At 41.0% G+C, this 18,931-nt stretch overlaps 1 protein-coding gene across 4 annotated transcripts in view; it reads left to right on the top strand.

The window, feature by feature from the left end:
* The window catches only part of FHOD3 (formin homology 2 domain containing 3), a 491,472-nt gene that overhangs the window by 203,704 nt on the left and 268,837 nt on the right, over positions 1-18,931 (top strand). For all 4 annotated transcript variants that reach the window (XM_030810562.1, XM_030810561.1, XM_030810560.1 and 1 more), the window contains exons 4-5: positions 7,554-7,621; positions 17,619-17,724. In XM_030810562.1, coding sequence (XP_030666422.1) covers positions 7,554-7,621; positions 17,619-17,724 — 174 coding nt within the window. The remainder of the gene's footprint in view (positions 1-7,553; positions 7,622-17,618; positions 17,725-18,931) is intronic.

The following is an 18,931-nucleotide window of genomic DNA, read 5'->3' as shown; positions in this document are numbered from 1 at the left end:
AGGATGAGGGCAGTTCCAAAGACTTCCACAAATAATTTTCTGATTACACCTTCTTGTCATTACCAAAGATAGGCTTCTAATTGCATTTACTCGAAGGCTTATGCTACCCAAATGAGTATACCCCAGGCAGATTTAGTTTGGAAGCAGTGGGAGAATAAATGCATATATTTCTTCATTTATTTATTGGCCAAGTGCAAGCTGTACTTAATCTAGAAGTAAGGGATGTATAATCAGCCTGCCCCCAGCTTCTCCCCAGCTGTTGGAATCAGCAATCAGCAGTACTTCCCCAGGACCTTCTGCAGCCTTAGCTCTCATTGGCTGCTGGCCACCCCTTGGGGCTGTGCTGGGGGGACCTCTTTGCACACCTCCCACCTGGCAGTCCCAGAGCTTCAGGAGAAAGGCAAATCTTAATGACTCCAGTTTGATCTCAGCCCCACATTTCTGCTTTGAGCTTTACTGTTACACTTTTTTTTTTTTTTTTTTGAGAAAGAGACAATTTCTGCTGGTAGGTAGAAGAGGATCCAGCAGGCATTTGCCTATGTCAGACATCATGCCCAAACCAGCAACTCTGATGTGACAGCCCTGTCACCTCCGCTCTGTCGCCAAGGCTGGAGTACAGTGGCATTATCACGGCTCACTGCAGCCTTGACCTCCTGAGTTCAAGCAGTCCTCCCACCTCAGCCTCCCGAGTAGCTGGGGCTATAGGCGCAAGCCACCACACCTGGCTAATTTTTGTATTTTTTTTTGTAGAGGCAGGATTTCACCAGATTGCTCAGTCTAGTCTCAGATTTCTTGGCTCAAGCAATCTGCCGGCCCTGGCCTCCCAAAGTGCTGGGATTACATGTGTGAGCCACTGTGCCCGGCCTTCTTAATGCTTTTTTGGCATTCACCAGAAAGGGACCCACATGTCATCTCTTGGTTGCTCAGGCACCTCTTTTTCCTTGATGCTCTGATTTAGAGCTCTCCAGCTGAGTCTAGGATAGCAGGAACCATCTGCTCCCCTGCAACCTCCCCTGATTGGAGCTGTACTATCCTCACTGACATGTGTTCATGGCCAAGGTGAGCAAAGAGAAGCAAGGAGAACCTCTGCGAGCTCACGAGAAAAGTTTGGGATTCGCATATAGGTGAAGCCTCTGTGGCTGCCCTCTTGCTGGCTTAGGGTAGTCTCCAGCCCCCTTCTGCACCACATGTGGAATCTACTTTATTTTGCTTTGCCTGATTTTCAGGCAGTAGGCACACTTGAATTCCTTTCCTTGAGATTCAGGAGCTGTTAGGACAGTCTTTACAATATATTGCATGTAGCTGGAGGGTCAGTGGACCTGCAACTAGGCTGTGCCAACCACAGATTGAAGTCATATGTGTGCACCTGCATCTGCACACACACAGACCCACATATACACGTAGGAGACCCACGCAGCGAGCACAGCTGGCAGAGTAGAGAATTGGGTTGCAGAACTAGGGAGCACAATGTCTGTCAGTCATCCTACCTCGAGGAATCCTTGCACACACCTGCATAACCCAGACTGAAAATACCTGAATCTACATAGACAGACTGCTTCTAAAGAAGGGGTGATTGGAGTTCCACAGGAAATGGATCCAAGAGTGATGTAAAGAATACCTTTGGGAATCTGGCAGGCCAGGTACCATTCCTGGGTGAGCCCTTCACATTCTAGTCTCAGCTGAAGGAGAGGCCTGCACAGCCTTGGTGAAGTTTCTGTGTGGTGAAACTTGGATACAACACAAATGCAATGCCTGGTTTCTTGAACTTGGAATGTTACCCAGCAGATAAAGCTCCAGATGACACCTCCCATGGCATTGTTACCCCTGCAGCAAGGAACCCAGGACCTGGGCTGTGGGAGGAAGTGCTTCTCCTTTGGCCTGTGTGGGCCTCTCTTGAACCACATCAAAGGGCCGTCACGTCAAAGTTGCTGGTTTGGGCATGATGTCTGACATAGTGAAATGCCTGCTGGATCCTCTTCTACCAGCAGAAATTGTACCTCTTGTAAAATGATACATTATATGTCATTTACAAACATCCTTGCATCCTAATCCTTCCTAAGCCTCTAGGTAGACTGAGGTGTCTCTTAAAATGTATGTTATGAATCAACAGAATAAGATAGGTTAGGCAGAGAGGCTTTTTGGTACCACTGTTTTAAACATAGCAGGCAGCTTTGAGTTTTAATAAAGCACTGTGATTTTATTTTACACCACAGTATTGTTCTTTGTAGAGAGAGAATGTATTATGGAATTATCTTTCGAAAGACAGTACTCCAGAGTAATATTCCTTTAAATAAATATTTTGTTATTTTTATTTGAACCATGATGATGACTCTAGTATTGCTGTCATGTGATATAGGGACTAATGCATAACATTTGTTAAAATATTGAATGCTTATAAATATTAAAGGTTTGCAGCAGTTCAAGAGAAGGTATCTGTCAGAAAAATGAAATATCACTGCTAGCCATTTGTATGAAGGATAAAAAAAAGTTACAACGTAACAGATGCCACATGGTAGGATTTCTGATCAAGACCTTGTCTGGTGCTTTATACCATAGGGAATTAAAAAGAAAAGCATTTTAAGGGACATTTCAGCCAAAATAGGTAATATTTTTATATAGATTAGCTGTTCTTTTGAGCTTTGATATTGAAAAACAAAACTTACATTAACATTTGTGAATCTCCAAAGTCTGTAGTGAGAATTCTCTTGCTTAAAACGACAAAATCATTATTTGGGAACAGTACTACATATTTTCTTATGCAGTTTTGTTTGAAATAGACAATTTAAACAAATGACTATAAAGGTTTTGTTTTGAAAATTAAAGATAGTTGGAATGAAAAGTACTTCTCGATTAGAAATTGTAGTTTATTTTAATTAAATGACACTTGGCCAAAAAGAGGAGAGGTTTTTGGCACCACTGGGAGATATCTTTGGCATTTGTAGAAGGATGCTTTTTATCAAAGAGTTCGAGATGGTGTCAGAACCTCCCTGAGGTCTTTGGTTCTAGTGCCATTGAAGAGTAAGTTGTGATGTCGTAGAGGTTAAAAATACAGTGAATGCATAGCAATTAGAAGACAATGGTCAGATTGCATATAAGCAAGATGCAACTATATAAGAAATTCTACATAGATGGGTTAAAAATAAAAGGATGGAAAAAGGTACACCAGTCACTAACCCAAAGTGGCCATATTCATATCAGAAAAGTAGACTTTAAAACTAGGAATATTGACAGGGATGAAGAGAGATATTACATAGCGATAAAAGGTCAATACACCAAGAAGCCACAACAATCCCAAATGTAAGCATACCTAACAACAGAACTTCAAAGCACCTAAAGCAGGAACTCATAAAGATGCAAGAAGAAATACACAAATCCACTGTAATAGTTGGAGACTTCAACTCTCCTTTCATACTAATCTATAGAACAAGTAAATGGAAAGTCAGTAAGAATATAGAAGACGTGGACACCACTATTACTCAATTTGATCTAGTGGATATTTATAGAACAGCCACTCAATAACAGCAGAATACATGTTCTTTTAAAGTGTACATGAGACGTTCACCAGGATAAGCCATATTCTGGGCCATAAAATAAGCCTTAATAAATCTAAAAGATTTGATAAAGTACATGTTCTGACCGCAAAGAAATTAAATTAGAAATTAGTAACAGATATCTGGAAAATCTCTAAATATTTGGAAATTAAACAATACACTTTAATAAACCATAGGTCAAAAAAATCACAAGGTTAAGTTATTCCCCTCTGAATTCAGTATTAATAAAATTCTCAAATAAATGAAAATGAAAAGCAATATATCAAAATTTACAGGAAGCAGTTGAAGCAGTACTTAGAGATGAACTTATAGCATTAAATACTTTATTAGAAACAAGACAGGTCTCAAATCATTTAAATTTCTACCTGAAGAAACTAGAAGAGCAAACTAAACTCAAAGCAAACAAAAGAAAGAAAATAATGAAATAGAAATCAGAGAAGCAGTAGGAAAAAAATCTCTAATGAAATCAATAGCTGATTCTTGAAAAAGGCTAAAATAAAATTGACAGATTTCTAGTCAGACTGATCAAGTAAAATAGAAGACACAAATTACCAATACTAAGTATAAAAGGACATTGCTACAGTTAATAAAAGGATGACAGAGAATATGAACAACTTTATGCCCATACATTTAACAACTTAAATGGACAAATTCCTTGAAAGACACAAATTAACAAACTTCATTGAAGAACAAAGAGATAATCAGAATAGCCCTATATTAATGAATAAATTGAATAAATAACACAAAGTCTATACAAATCCTTTCTTGAAAGCAGAAGGGGAAGGAGTACCCCCAACTCACAAAATTAGCATTGTCTTAATATCAACACCATTGCAAGAAAAGAAACCATAAACCAGTATTTCTTATGATTATAGATGCCGAAATTTTCAACAAAATATTAGCAGTCATTCTCAGCTGATTTTTTCTACTAATATTTAATATGTATTTTAAAAGCTGATGATTTTGACTACAGCACCAAGTAGTAAAACCTTAATGATCAGAACACAACTAATGATGATCTTCGTTTAGATGAATCAGAAACGATAATATGTCACTAGTAACTAAAGGAGACTTTAACTGTGATATTTTGAGTCTACTTATGACATATTTCTGCTTGTTGTCTGCTAGCAAGTAAGGTCTAATGCAAGTCTATTGCTGTTTTTTTGTTTGTTTGTTTGTTTGTTTGTTTTGAGACAGGTTCTTGCCGTGTCACCTAGGCTGGAGTGCAGTGACGTGATCTCAGCTCACTGCAATCCCCACCTCCCAGGTTCATGAGATTCTTCTGTCTCAGCTTCCCAAGTAGCTGGGATTACAGGCGTGTACCACCATGCCTGGCAAATTTTTGTATTTTTAATAGAGACGGGGTTTCACCATGTTGGCCAGATTGGTCTTGAACTCCTGACCTCAAGTGATCTGCCTGCCTCGGCCTCCCAAAGTGCTGGGATTACAGGCCTGAGCCACAGTGCCTGGCAGCCTATTGACTTAAGAGTTACCTGGAATTGGCTCTTTTCTACTGATGTTCTTCCTGGATAGGATAAATCTGGTCCACTTCTTTGGGGGTATACATGGCCCATGCTTTCACTTGATAGTTTTATTCTTATTTATTTGAAGTAGTATTGGCAAAAAACAAAGTCTGTTTCTCTGGGATTTGGGGATTCTCAGATGTTAGCTGTGGAAGCTGGAAGAGGTGTGATCACCCCAGAGACCAGAGTTCTACTCCAGGCGTGATGCAGTAGGAAACCCACTCTATTTATTACTCATATGTTGAGGCCACACAAACTCTTTAGAGGTCAGCCTGAGAGTCACTGGGGTCTTGTTTCTTAGGGTCAGAGATGAATTAGATGTTCAGATTGGGGATGGTTGATTCCTCTGGAGCTTTCTAGGCTCCTACTTTTTAGAAAGGTGATGCATTTTTCTCTTAATCACAACTCTTCATAAATTAGCAAGTGTTTGTGGGCTGCATATAGTGTTTAGAGGTGGTAGATTCCATAGTGGTCAAACAACAGGGAATCTTTGGAGTCACATACCACTCCCCAGACCCCCACCCCACAGCATCTTGCCCCTGCCACTTAGCAGCAATATGTATTAAGTTGTGAGTTTGGAGGAGCCTGCACTGCCCCAGGATATGAGAGAAAACCACAGTGTCTGTAATATAGCAAGAGAGGGGGCTGTGTGACCGAGGGCTTGGCAGACCATGCAAAGGATTTTGGATTTCATTCTGTCTGCGGTGGGCAGCCACTGAAGGGTTTAAATGGGGAAGCGATGTCATCAAGTGGGAGTTTCCACAGGACCCCTCTGTTCTTTGCCAGAAGGCAATATGTCTGGTAGGGAGGCCTTTGAAGAAACGACTGCCAAGCAAATACTGAGCTTGACCTACCTGTGTCCTATTAAATCTCTCTCAGTGGGGGCCTATCCCTTCCTAGGCCACTGGGAAAAATCAGCATATCCTTTCTGTCACTAGACTTCTGCAAACTCTTCTGGGGCCATTTGTTCCATGCCACTTGCACAAAGGGGGAATGTGGCTCTGCCCTGTATCCCTTTAGGCTAGAATTGAAGCCCAAGGTGGTTGGCCAGCAACGTGACATTGCTTTGAATGCCTTTATTATATCTAAACACTTTAAATGATATTTTGCATTCCACTCCATAGTATACATGCTTAATTTAACACAGAACCCATTTTCCTGTAATATTGTCTGTTCCCATTTTACAGATGGAGAATCCAAGGCTTAGAGATGTAAAGTGTTTTCTTCAAGGTCACATAGCTAGTAAATGGTGATACCAGGTTTGGAATGCAGGCAGTCTGATTACTTAGCCTTTGCTCCTGGTAATTCCATTCTTCACTGTGGTATCCTGGTGCCTTGAACTGTACCCAGAAGGTGCTCAGTAAACCTGCATTGGGTGATTCTGTTGGAAAAGTCTGGCATCGGGTGCTAGGAATGCAACCCTATGCACACCTGAGCCACCTGGATCAGGATCAAGTGTGGGTGCTGGGAGGCTAAGCAGGATCTGTGCACCTTGGTGTCCTGCATAACCAGAACAGGACTCCCTCCGGTGTGTCTTCAGCAACTTGCAGCATCATCACTCTGGCCAGCTAGTAATTGTGGCATATGCCTCTGTCTCTCCAGCTGTATGGTGACCTCTGGAGGATGGGCCCTGTATTAAGCTCACCACCTCCTTCCTGAGGCCTGGTCTAACTCATGTATTTGAAATGTGACTGCTCAACAGTGGGCTTATGGAAGTCAGCCCAAGGTTTCAGCCAGAGAATTCCAAGACTGGGATCTTTCATCTGCCTTGCCCATTGCCAGGACCATCCTTGAACATGAGTGAGAACTCAGGCCCAGGCAGAGCTAAGGCTGGCTTCCTGCCCAGAGGCCCTCAAGTGACTAGAAGGATCCAGCTAATCTGTAGAGCTGCCATGCTGCCCTTGGGTCTCCCGTGCTGCCTAGGGAACCCTAGGACCTGAGGAGTGCTTAAGGCAGCCAGCACACCCCAGGAACAGGAGATGCAGAAAGCATGGGGGTGCAGGGCCTGTAAGGCAAGGGAGGCATGAGGTAGAAGGATGGATTCTGTTCTGGCTGCATGGATTTTTCTGGGTATAGTTGGCCATGAAGTGGAAATAGTCTATAAACTGGAAAATAGAGTCTGCAAACAGCTGGAAATAGAGATCTGGGGAGAGGAAGGATGGGATATGAGGGTGAAAAATCTAGATGATAGTTGTCAGTGATCGCCAGAGTGGATTTCTACCTGTTTGAGAGGGAATAGGCAAAAGGGCAGGCCCCAAATCTGTCCCATCCACACATTCTTCCGTGTCACCTGTCGCACACCAGATATATATATGCAACATTCTTCGTATGGTTGGGGGTAAGGTCTGTATCCTGAATGAAATGAAAAGGCTTTCATTACCTTTCCCAGGGTAGTTTTGTTATCATTTATATCCTCTCTGTGTTTTCACTGTCAATCGAGTCAGTCTAATTAATTTATCTGTTTTATTCTTTATTTCAGAAAAACTATACAACTCCAGTGGACGAGATTTGAGAAGGGCCCTTTTCTCCCTGAAGCAGATATTTCAGGTAAATAGGAAAAAAAATAAGTACTTACCTGTTTTTACATTGCTGCGAAATTAGATACAGGCAAGCTTCTACCTGTATTTATTACGAAAAGGAAGGACAAATTTAGATTACAATATTTATCTTTAGATTACAATATAAATTAGGTCATAACATCAGTTGAGAATTTTTATCATGTCAAATATTTCAAACATAATAAAAAGTAAAGGCAACTTTATCACATATTTTTCCATATTTACTTTTAGTTTTTTTTTTATTATACTTTAAGTTCTGGGATACATGTGCAGAATGTGCAGGTTTGTTACATAGGTATACATGTGCCATGGTGGTTTGCTGCACCCATCAACCACATTAGGTATTTCTCCTAATGCTATCCCTCCCCTTGCGCCCCACCCACTGACAGGCCCTGGTGTGTGATGTTCCCCTCCCTGTGTCCATGTGTTCTCATTGTTCAACTCGAACTTATGAGTGAGAACATGTGGTGTTTGGTTTTCTGTTCCTGTGTTTGCGGAGAATGATGGTTTCCAGCTTCATCCATGTCCCTGCAAAGGACATGAACTCATTCTTTTTTATGGCTGCATAATGTTCCATGGGGTATATGTGCCACATTTTCTTCATCCAGTCTACCACTGATGGACATTTGGGTTGGTTCCAAGTCTTTGCTATTGTGAATAGTGCTGCAATAAACATACGTGTGCAAAGCCTATTAGAGGTATAACTGAAGACCCGTGTTCTGCTCCCCCATCCCAAACAACCTCTTTCCACCCTACCCCCACATGCATGTTTCCTAATGGTAAATATTCACCAACAATAGGTGATATTCTTTTGTATGAACTGTATACATATGTGATCATGTTGCATATATATCCTACTTCTGCTTACTGAGAATGGGATAGGTATAGGCATAGCTGATGCAGCTCTGGTTGAGGATTGCATTGGATGAATAAAACACAAGTTGTTTTATTCATTCTTCTATTGGCAGATGGTTTGGTTAATTTCCAGTGTTTTGCTGTTATAAACCATGCTATTGTGGCTATGCCCCCTTGTGTACCTGTGCAAATCTGTCTTGGATTCCATAGTATCCTTGCCTCCTAAACCTTCCCTCCATTCCTACCCTGAGAAAGTCACCAGCATAATGAAGAGGACTAGGACAGGTGTGCAGACAAGCCCCAAGGTGATCAGCCATGTGAGGGCGGCAGGATTAGGAGATGGATTCACACAGAAGATGGCCTTTGCATTGAGCTTGCATCTGTCTAGGTTCATTGTTTTTCTTCTGTTAGGATTTTGGATTCTAGTTTACATTCTACTTCTTTTCAGTTCCCATCTCATCTACATCCTTAAAAGATTATCTTTGTCAGTGATAGATGTCAGTGAGAGCCAGAGTGGATTTCTACCTGTTTAAGAGGGAATAGGCAAAAGAGCAGGCCCAAAATCTGTCCCATCCACACATTCTTGTCCCATTCTTACTTCACTGTGTTCAGTCATACCACAGAGTCCCTTCTCTATGTTGACATTTCTGGAGACAAGTCCTGTTTCTTTTCTTCCAACAGCCATGGGTTTGAACCTGGTGCACCCTTGCTCCACCACACTGCATACCTCGGAAATGCCTTGGGGTTTAGAGGTCTGCCTTGGTTCATGGCTGGAAAATTGCAGCAGCTATTCATGGCGCTGTGTGTGTTTGGTCCTCCCTAACTCAGTCCATTCTTAGCTTCCCACCAGAGGGAGTTACTTTCTTGTTGGTTCCATGTTGCCTTCTGGGTTACATCTGAATTTCTCAGTATACATGAAAGTCCTTCTTGATCTGGCCTCTGCTGTCCACCTCTCTGTCCTTGGCTACAACCTGAGTTCCTCCTGAAGTTGTACTCCAAAAGTAAGGCATGCCCTTTCTGTTCTACACCTTTGCCCTGGACCTCCAACTTACTGATTGATTGATTGAGATGGAATCTCGCTCTGTCACCCAGGCTGGAATAAAGTGGTGTGATCTTGGCTCATTGCAATCTCCACTTCCCAGATTCAAGTGATTCTTCTGCCCCAGCCTCCTAATTGGGATTACAGGCATCTACCACCATGCTTGGCTAATTTTTATATTTTTAGTAGAGATGGAGTTTCACCATATTGGCCAGGCTGGGCTCAAACTCCTGACCTCAGGTGATTCACCCACCTAGGCCTCCCAAAGTGTTGGGATTATAGGTATGATCTGCCACGCCTTGCCTGGACCTACAACTTCTATCCCAGAATGTTTTACTACCCCACACCCACTCTATATGTATCTCAGTTTTCCTTCTGGTATCTCTTCCTGCTAGGGATGCCCTCTCAGAATGACCAGTCACCCTAGTTAGGGTCCCTCCAAATACCATTAAAAGTATCCTGTGCTTACCTGTTGTACAAGTTGAGCATCCCTAATTTGAAAATCCATTAGAAATGAATTTGAAAAATTTTGAGTCCTGACATAATGCCACAAGTAGAAAATTCCACACTCGATCTCATGTGATGATCATAGTCAAAGTGCAGGCTCACAACACGAGTTATTCAGCATTCCCAAGGGAAAAAGACCCTCCTGCCAGCTTTCAGCTGTGATATATATTTTCCACACATGCCCAGATTCCTCCATGCAAGCATGCCCACAAAGGGCAATAAAATGGCACGTGTGCAGGCTGGACGCACCAATGGGAGGTTCCCCACAATGCCCACGTGGGCCAAGATGTACATGCATTACTCATTGTGTGTGTTTGCTTATTCTGTGCTCTGTGGTATAAAGGTATTGTCGAAAATGTCCAAAAGGCATACAGATACCTCCTTGGGTAACAGTGATAAAAAAGAGAAGTCATTTATGTTTATCTATAGCACAGAGTGAAGCTGTTGGAGAAACTGGGCAGTGGTGTAAGTGTGAACTGTCTTACAGAAGGGTATGGTGTTAGAATGATCACCATAGATGACCTGAAGAAACAGAAGGATAAACTGTTGAAGTTCTGTGCAGAAAGCAATGAGCAGAAGTTACTGAAAAATAGGAGAACATTGCATGAAGCTGAAAGTGAAGATCTCAATTGTGTATAAAGTGGATCCATCAGTGATGCAGTGAACACATGCCACTTAATGGTATGCTGATCATGAAACAAGCAAAGATCTATCATAAACTGAAAATGGAAGGGAGCTGCATATTTTCAACAGGCTGATTGAAGAAATTTAAGGAAAGACACAACATTAAATTTTTAAAGATTTGTGGTGATAAAGCTCTGCTGACCACAAAGCAGTGGAGAAATTCATTGACAAGTTTGCCAAAGTCACTGCTGATGAAAATTTGATGCCAGAACATGTCTATAATGTGGATGAAAAAACATTACTGTTTGTAGTTACAGCCCCAGAAAGACACTGACTAGAGCTGATGAGATAGCTCCTATGGGAATTACGGGTGCCAAGGACAGAATAACCATGCTGGGCTGTGCTAATGCCACAGGCACACATAAATGAAATTTTGCTGTGCTAAGCAAATGCATCCTCACTGTTTTAAAGGAGTGCATTTCTTAACATTCCATTATTATTCAAACAAAAAGCCATGGATCACCATATCATCTTTTCTGATTAGTTTCATAAACATTTTGTACTGGGGGCTTGTGCTCACTTCAGGGAAGCTGGACTAGATGATGGCAAGATTTTGTTTTCCTCGACTGTTCTGCTCATCTTCCAGCTGAAATTCTCATAAAAAATAATGATTACGCCATGTACTTTCCCTCAAATGTGACTTCATTAATTTAGGCTATTCTTAGATCAATGAGGAATCAATTCTTAGATCCATTAATAAAGGATAGTCTTAGGTCAATGAGGAATAAATGTTAAAAACACGTTTTTGAACAGCACGCTAGCAGCAGTGAAGTTTTCAAAAGCAGTTTAGCATGAAGGATGCTCAGCATGAAGGATATACTGCTGCCAGCACTGGAAACACAGTGACTAAAGACACAGCTGTGCGTGCCTGGCACAACCTCTAACCTCTGACTATGTTTAGTGATGATGGTAAACAAGTGGTGACTTTGAAGGATTCTGTATGTCAAGTGAGAAGAAAATGATGTCTGATCTCCTTATAAATACAAAAATTGTTTGCATGTTTATCTTTAGAGTCCATCAGTGAGCTGGAAGAAGTGGATATTGAAGTTTTTAACGTTGATGAAGAGGCCCCAGTTGTTCATTCATGAACCACTGGTGAATTGAAATAGCTAAAATGTTTCTGAATCAAGGTGATCTTATATAAGTGATAATCAAGATGATAACACTGTAGAAAAAGTGCCTAGAGATGACATGGCAAAAATATGTGATGGGCTTATTGAAGTGTAGATCAGTGTGCATTCAAAACAGAACAAGAAATCATATTAGTTTATAAAAGCAAATATTTCTAAGACAAAAACTCTTGTTAATGAGGCAGATGATTGTGGAGAAAACATTAAAAGCCCATCCAGAAGAATGCCTCCTCATCCCTAGAGGACCCACTTCTGGACCCTCAACTACTTTTGATGATTATTCTCACCCCCCCCAAAATAAAATATAGTGTATAGTAGCCTTTTAATCAAAACACAACATTGTAGGGGGAGACTAGCAGATGAGACAGATATTCTGGTGATGCCACTGTACTTAGTTACCCGGAACATGTTATGTTTTTTCATTGTATAAATGGCATGTCATCTTTTTTCCTGTTAAGTACTTATGTGTCAATAGGTGTAGGAAAATGATTGCATATTGGTAGCATATAAATTCAGAGTCAGGAATGATGCTGGTGCCAAACTAGCACTGATCACCCACATGGGTGGCTAAGATAGTGAGACCTTTGCTTTCTGATGGTTCACTATTCACACAAACTTTGTTTCTAGCACAAAATTATTTAAACTATTGTATAAAATTACCTTCATGCTATATATAAATTGTGTATATGAAACCTACATGAATCTCATGTTCAGACTTGGGTTCCATCCTCAAGATATGTCATTATGTATACGTAAATGTTCCAAAATATAAAACAATCTGAAACACTGCTGGTCCCAGACATTTTGGATAAGGGATACTCAAACCGTATAGAACTTAAGATACTTCAGAGCACTTGTCTTGAGTACGGTAGTCTGTGAGCTCACTGGGGTTCATCGCCAGGCCTTTCGTGCCTAGCATAGTATCTGGTACCACTTAAACTGTAAATGAATGGACTGGGTAACTTGAATTGTCTTCTAGAAGACGTCTCTGTCTTCAGTCTTTCCTGTCTCTAATTTGGTAAATATTGTGCTAACTAATTAATTTTCCCAAAGCTCCACTTCAGAGTATCCACATGTGTCTTCCTGATACTTAGCTGAACACAACAAACTTCTTCACGCTCCATTATGTCCTCTTGGGCTCAGATCCCCAAATGCGGTTGGGCTAGACTCTTGTTATGCCACCAGAAGGCCATGCTCGCACCACTCTTCCCCCTTCCTCATTTAGTCTATCAGCCTGTCTCTTGTCTCCATTCTTCAGCTTTAACTTCTCTCACACCTGATTGAGAGCTGGTGGCAGAGCCACCCAGCTAATAGCTATTCCAAGTGACTTAAAAACACTGTAATTTGTGAAGTGTTAGGAAAATATACCCTAAGAACAAAAAGAACCATCAAAAACTCCACAACCACAACAAAACTGTTTACAATAATCGTATTGGTGGTGATAGTGTTGGTATTACTATTCTGAGACTGGTGTGTGTGTGAGAGATTCTAATTGTCATTCTAAGCATTCTTAAAAATTAGGATTCTTAAGTTTAACAACTCTGTGTTCCTGAATTTAATTGGAAATATCAGAATGAACCCATGTATATTATCTTAAGTAAATAAGCATTTTTTTTTTTTAAAAAAAAGAGCTAGAAGCAATAATTCATTAGCAAAAAGCACCACTAGCAACGAGATTGTGGTCTGAAACACCAAAAGGCACCAGAGCTCCTTGGAGAAGTGGCTGATTCCAAGTCTGGAGTAGGAAATGTAATAAAATAAACTAATTAACTTGGAACATCTTATACAGAGAGCAAGAAAGCTATTGAATAGCCTAGGATTATTTCCAAAAGAACTCAGAAGCAAGTTGAAGGGTCTCCCACTGGCTGGCCAAAGATGGGACAGTGAGCATCAGTAAGGGTGATAATTGCACTGGATCAAAACACACAAACTAAGTTTGTATTGATGAATTCATAGTGACACTACAAAATAACAGTGGATTGACAAAAACCAGGTGAAAGATGCTAGCAAACTAGCTTACTATTTTGCAGATGAATTAAGTTTCAGTATCTCACATTTATTTTGCCTTGTCACTTATGAACTTTAGGATGATCAAATAATTGAAAGGAAGTTTTGTTTGTAGAAATATTCTACCTAATAAGCAAGAGGGAGTAACAGAATGAGAATATTACCATCCTTCAGCCCCTAATGAATGATTTAATGGGTCTATGTGGTGAGTCCCAAGAGCTGCTGACATGATGAGCATGAGATTCAGCTGGATATTATGTGCCTCCCAATGGAAATACAAACTACCATCAATGATGCGGTCAAGCCAAAAAAATCACCTCTGGATCTACATGCCTGTATATGCAATAAACTATTTGTAAATGATCCAAAACAGAGGCACACGTTAAACTACACCACAGGGGTGTAACCAACAAAATCTGGACTGTGGGCTACTCTACAGGACAAATGACCCGGTTTCTTCAACACACAAATTCCAACAGAAAAGAAAAAAGCTCTTTGAATTAAAAGATGTTCAAGAGTCATATCAACTAACTGCCATGTATGAGTCTTATTTGGATCCTAATAAAACTGTGAAAAACAATATTTATGCAAAAAGAAATTAGCCGGGCATGGTGGCGGGCGCCTGTAGTCCCAGCTATTCGAGAGGCTGAGGCAGGAGAATGGCGTGAACCCGGGAGGCGGAGCTTACAGTGATTTGAGATCGTGCCACTGCACTCCAGCCTGGGTGACAGAGCAAGACTCCATCTCAAAAAAAAAAAAAAAAAAAAAGAAAAGAAAGGAAGAAAAGAGTATTTATGAGACAGTTGGAAATTTGGTCACTGACCAGACATTTGATAATGAAAAGTACTAATTTTTTGTGAGTGCATATTTTTAAGAAGAGTTCCTGTAGTTTAGAGATACATATTGGAATGTTTATGGATTAAATGATGTGATGTATGGGACTCGCTTCAGATTAATGTGGCAGGGGAACAGGTAGGATGATCAATGAAATAGGGTTGGTATGCGTTGATTGGCACCTGGGGTTCACTAGATTATTCTGTTGTCTTTTGTATATGTTTAAAGTTCTCTCAATTGAAAACATTAAAAAATAACATGCTTGGACTCTTGTAGAGCACTTCAACCAAGTTCACTCTGTAGTGTTTGTTCTCTGAATTCCCAGCACCGTCATTAAGCAAATATTTTTAAGCAGCCTCGTTGGCACCATGTAGGCAAGGAAGAAGGTGCTTGTTACTAGAAGTTTATAGTCTGTATGGAAGACCACACACGTGTGCACAAAACAGCACTCTACCACAGGGCAGCGACGCATGGGGGATTAACTGGATTACACAGGCAGCGGTGCTGTCTGGGCATGGATCACCACCTTCCATACCCCTGGGTCAGCATCTCCATCATCTCTCATGTTTTCTAGGTGTGGAGGTTCTTTTCCAAACTAAATTGTAAGTGTCTGAAAAACAGAGGCATTGGTCATCTCTTTGGGTTGAATATTCCTTGACCAATAGGCATTTAAAAAATGATCACAGTTTAATATATGGCTATTAGAGAAAATTCTGAAATGCAGCAATAAGCACCTATCAGTGTTAACATTTTGATTTCATTCTATTCTGAAACCAGTGTTTTAAAAATCATTTCTTAATGCTCATGTATTTTCGGATATATGTGTAAAATCTAGCACATTGCCAATTTGGAAGATTTTTTTCCACATTAATTAACAATAAATTTCTCCTTCCTGAGTGCCTTATCTACATGTGTGCATAAATTTCAGTTCTGAACGATTTTTCTAAACACTGTCTCGCCTGTCCAGTGTTTTTTCCAAGTGCCTTTGCCAGACAGTCAATTCTCTGGTATATTAATATTAGTGATTAGCTTGAGTGGTTTCTTGAGAGCTTGTTCTCACTTTTTCACCATGAAGTCATGTGTGAATCTAGTTTTAGTTAAAGTAATAAACATTTGTTACATGCTTGGAAAAACTTTCTGACTAGACATGAGCTCATCTAAATGTTCACTTTTCACATATGCTGGTGGAAAAGGATATGGATGGAGAGAGAATTATTTTTTATTTCCTTTATACATATGAGTGTAAAGTAATTTTCCAAAAACTCATGATATTGTCCCATTTTCTTTCTTCCAAAGCCATGATTATCTTGAAGTCTGAGTTAACACAGCTGTCTTTCATTACGTTCAGGGCGCAGGCATCACTCACCCACCCTTCCCCCCAAGTCAGCTCTGACCCTGAAGAGCTCTTTCCTGGTTCAAAGGGATCCTTTGCTGAGCCTGCCCACATTTACCTGGTCCCCCATCCATATAATTGAAAAACGCCATAAAAATCAAAATAAGGGGCTGATTTCATGTAGGAACAGGAGAATTATGCCAGTTCATCTACATTATTTTTTCTCTTTTGGAGATAAGCCATGGTTGCTGACTTTTCCTATAATAATAACCTTTCATTTTTCCATTGAGCTTTCTACCATTTACATCACTGAGGTTTTTTATTTTTGCCCTGTTGTGATCATTTAAGATGAATGTTTCAGCTTTATCCTAGATGCGTTTGAGACAAGGCACTGTCCAATTGAGGAAATCTCCCAATCTCAATTGAGGAAAACAATGGTGGAAAAATCCCTCTCAGAGAGCTTGGTGCTATGAAAAAAATGACTAGGCTTGGGTCTGGCTGAATGGAGTTAAGTGATCTTGCTCATTTTTTTTTTCTTTTTGCCACTCCTGAGTCTTAGTGTCTTTATCTGTACAGAAAAGCTACCATTAAATCAGTGGTTCTTGAACAGGCAACCCTTGAGGATTTCCTGGGGAATTTAATAGCAGAGCCTGGGCCCCACCCCAGAAATTTGGATTAAATCCATCTGGGTAAGGTCCTACTTTCTGGTCCTTCTTAAAGCTCTCCAGATGATTCTAATGTGCAGGAGTCTGGGGTGAGAACCGTTTGAGCTCTTCAGAATCACCTGCTTCTGAGCTTGAGAAACAGGGCCTCCCTGTAGAGATTCCTAATCAGGAGGGCCGGAGTGGGGGCTAACAAGTTCCCAGGGGATGCGCTTGCTGCCAGTCTCTGTTGGCTGATAGGTCTGGAGACTTCTGTCTGAGAACCACCAGATGAGATGACCCCTGAGGTTTCTTCCATGTCCTGCCTTCTGTGATCAGGTCTGCAAGCCAGCCAAGGTGGTCCTTTCGAGGGATGGCGTGGCTGCTCCAGGTGAATGGCCAATCCTGCGCCCTGCTTCCATGCTTGTCCTGCAGGCAGCACAACTACTGGAGGTTGGATAAACTGCTTCCTGTGGTTCTCAGCCCTTGCAAGAGCCTTTTCTGTAACCGCTGTCCCAAGGACTATCTTTGGAACACATTAGTGGCTTTGAGTTCCTCACCTGATAGTCTTTGCTGCAATCAAATGTTTCCTGTAGTAGAAAACCAGCAAGCTTTGCCATGGCCAGTCCCTTAGGACCGTGGGGGAGTAGAGCCTGGTGTTTCTTGAAGAATGAAAAACAAGACACTATAAATATTTCTGGCAATGAGGAGATTCATTTGCCTTATCTTTATTAGATTGCCCAGAAGGCAGCAATAACTGGTCTTTGGCAAAGGACAATGTTAGGACTGGTTGTAAAATTCCTTTGGCAACAGTTGAGATGCTTCATTTGAATAGAGCAGAGCAATCTGTAGGGGCCATTCTGGCTTTAAAGGCTTGTACATAGTTTTAGCAGCACAGCTGGGATGGAAGGTGGACAGGGACAGTATTTGAAGTATTTGTTTTTCTTTCTTGCCAGGATGACAAGGATTTGGTGCATGAATTTGTAGTGGCTGAAGGTCTGACATGTTTGATCAAGGTGGGAGCTGAGGCTGATCAGAACTATCAGAACTACATCTTAAGGGGTAAGTCATGACTGGGCATGCAGCAGCTGCCCCATCTGCAGGGGGGATCTGGGTTCACATTCAGTAACTTAACTACTGAGAGCTTTTTAAAAGACTTCGATTTGAGAGTAAGGTGGTAAAGACACCCTGTGGCAAAAAACATCTGCGTCAGGTTTTACCAGTTCCTAGTAATTAGTGACTGTGCTAATTTTTACTGACTTTCACCTGGAGTTATTTTACAAGCTTATTAGGAAAACTGTACCACTCACTGGGTTCTTTATAATCTGTCTTTTTTGTCCAGGAAGGAGGCATACTAAATGGGCTTGGGTTAAAGCCTGCATCTCAGCAGAAAGCCACCCCAAACCAAAGGGGGCAATTTATTTCTTGGAAAAAAAATTTTTCTCCCAATTTGAGTTATTACCTGGGGCTCTTGTCAAAGTGCGTAGTTTTCACCTTGTCTTCCTGTTTCTGATTCAATAGTTTTGAGTGGGTTCGGGATTTGCCTTTTAAAAAGTGATTCTGATTTCATTTATAAAGCGATGCAAATGTAGAGTTGGAAGCACTGATTCCTGTTCCAGTTTATAGTTAATGGTGTTTTATAGTCATAGGTTTTTTGTGCACCTTTATATAAATTTCATTTGATCCTGTAAAAAAAAAAAAAAACAAAAAACCTGTGCATAGGCAGGGCAGGAATGATTAGGTTGAACCGTATGAAATTGCTGCTATCAACAGTTTTGACCTACAAAATAAGAAATTTTATATCATTCAATATTATCTACATTTTCCAGTTGAAAAAAATTGAGACTCGAAGTCAAGTTTTTTACCTAATAAAGTCAATTCCCATAGTGTGCCAGGCAGCCGCTGTGCCCAGGCACTGAGGCATGTCAGGCTGGTCAGGGTTCTGCCATCCCCTCTGTACCTATGTCTGTGACCCCACAGACCGCATGTTCAGCACTCGTAGGAGAAAATAAAACTGCCAAAACCTTCCTTTCTTTTCTTCTTGGGTGAAGGAAGAATGAAAATCATACATGAAAAGTATGATTTAATACCAGATGTCTGTGTTTGGAGTTGAATGAGACAAGCAAACTGACACAGTCATTTCAGCTGTTTTGTTTTGCTCTGAGAATGCTTCCTTATGCGCTGTGGTGTTTTCCAGCCAATCAGAGCTCTCAGTCCTTCCCTCTTTCCCCTCTTCTGTAGAGCCACTGCAATTAAAAGAAACAGAGAG

This window comes from Nomascus leucogenys, chromosome 4, assembly GCF_006542625.1.
Source record: "Nomascus leucogenys isolate Asia chromosome 4, Asia_NLE_v1, whole genome shotgun sequence".
NCBI classification, from domain to species: domain Eukaryota; kingdom Metazoa; phylum Chordata; class Mammalia; order Primates; family Hylobatidae; genus Nomascus; species Nomascus leucogenys.
The sequence above is the reverse complement of the archived record's forward strand: the minus strand, read 5'-3'. Positions and strand labels throughout refer to the sequence as shown.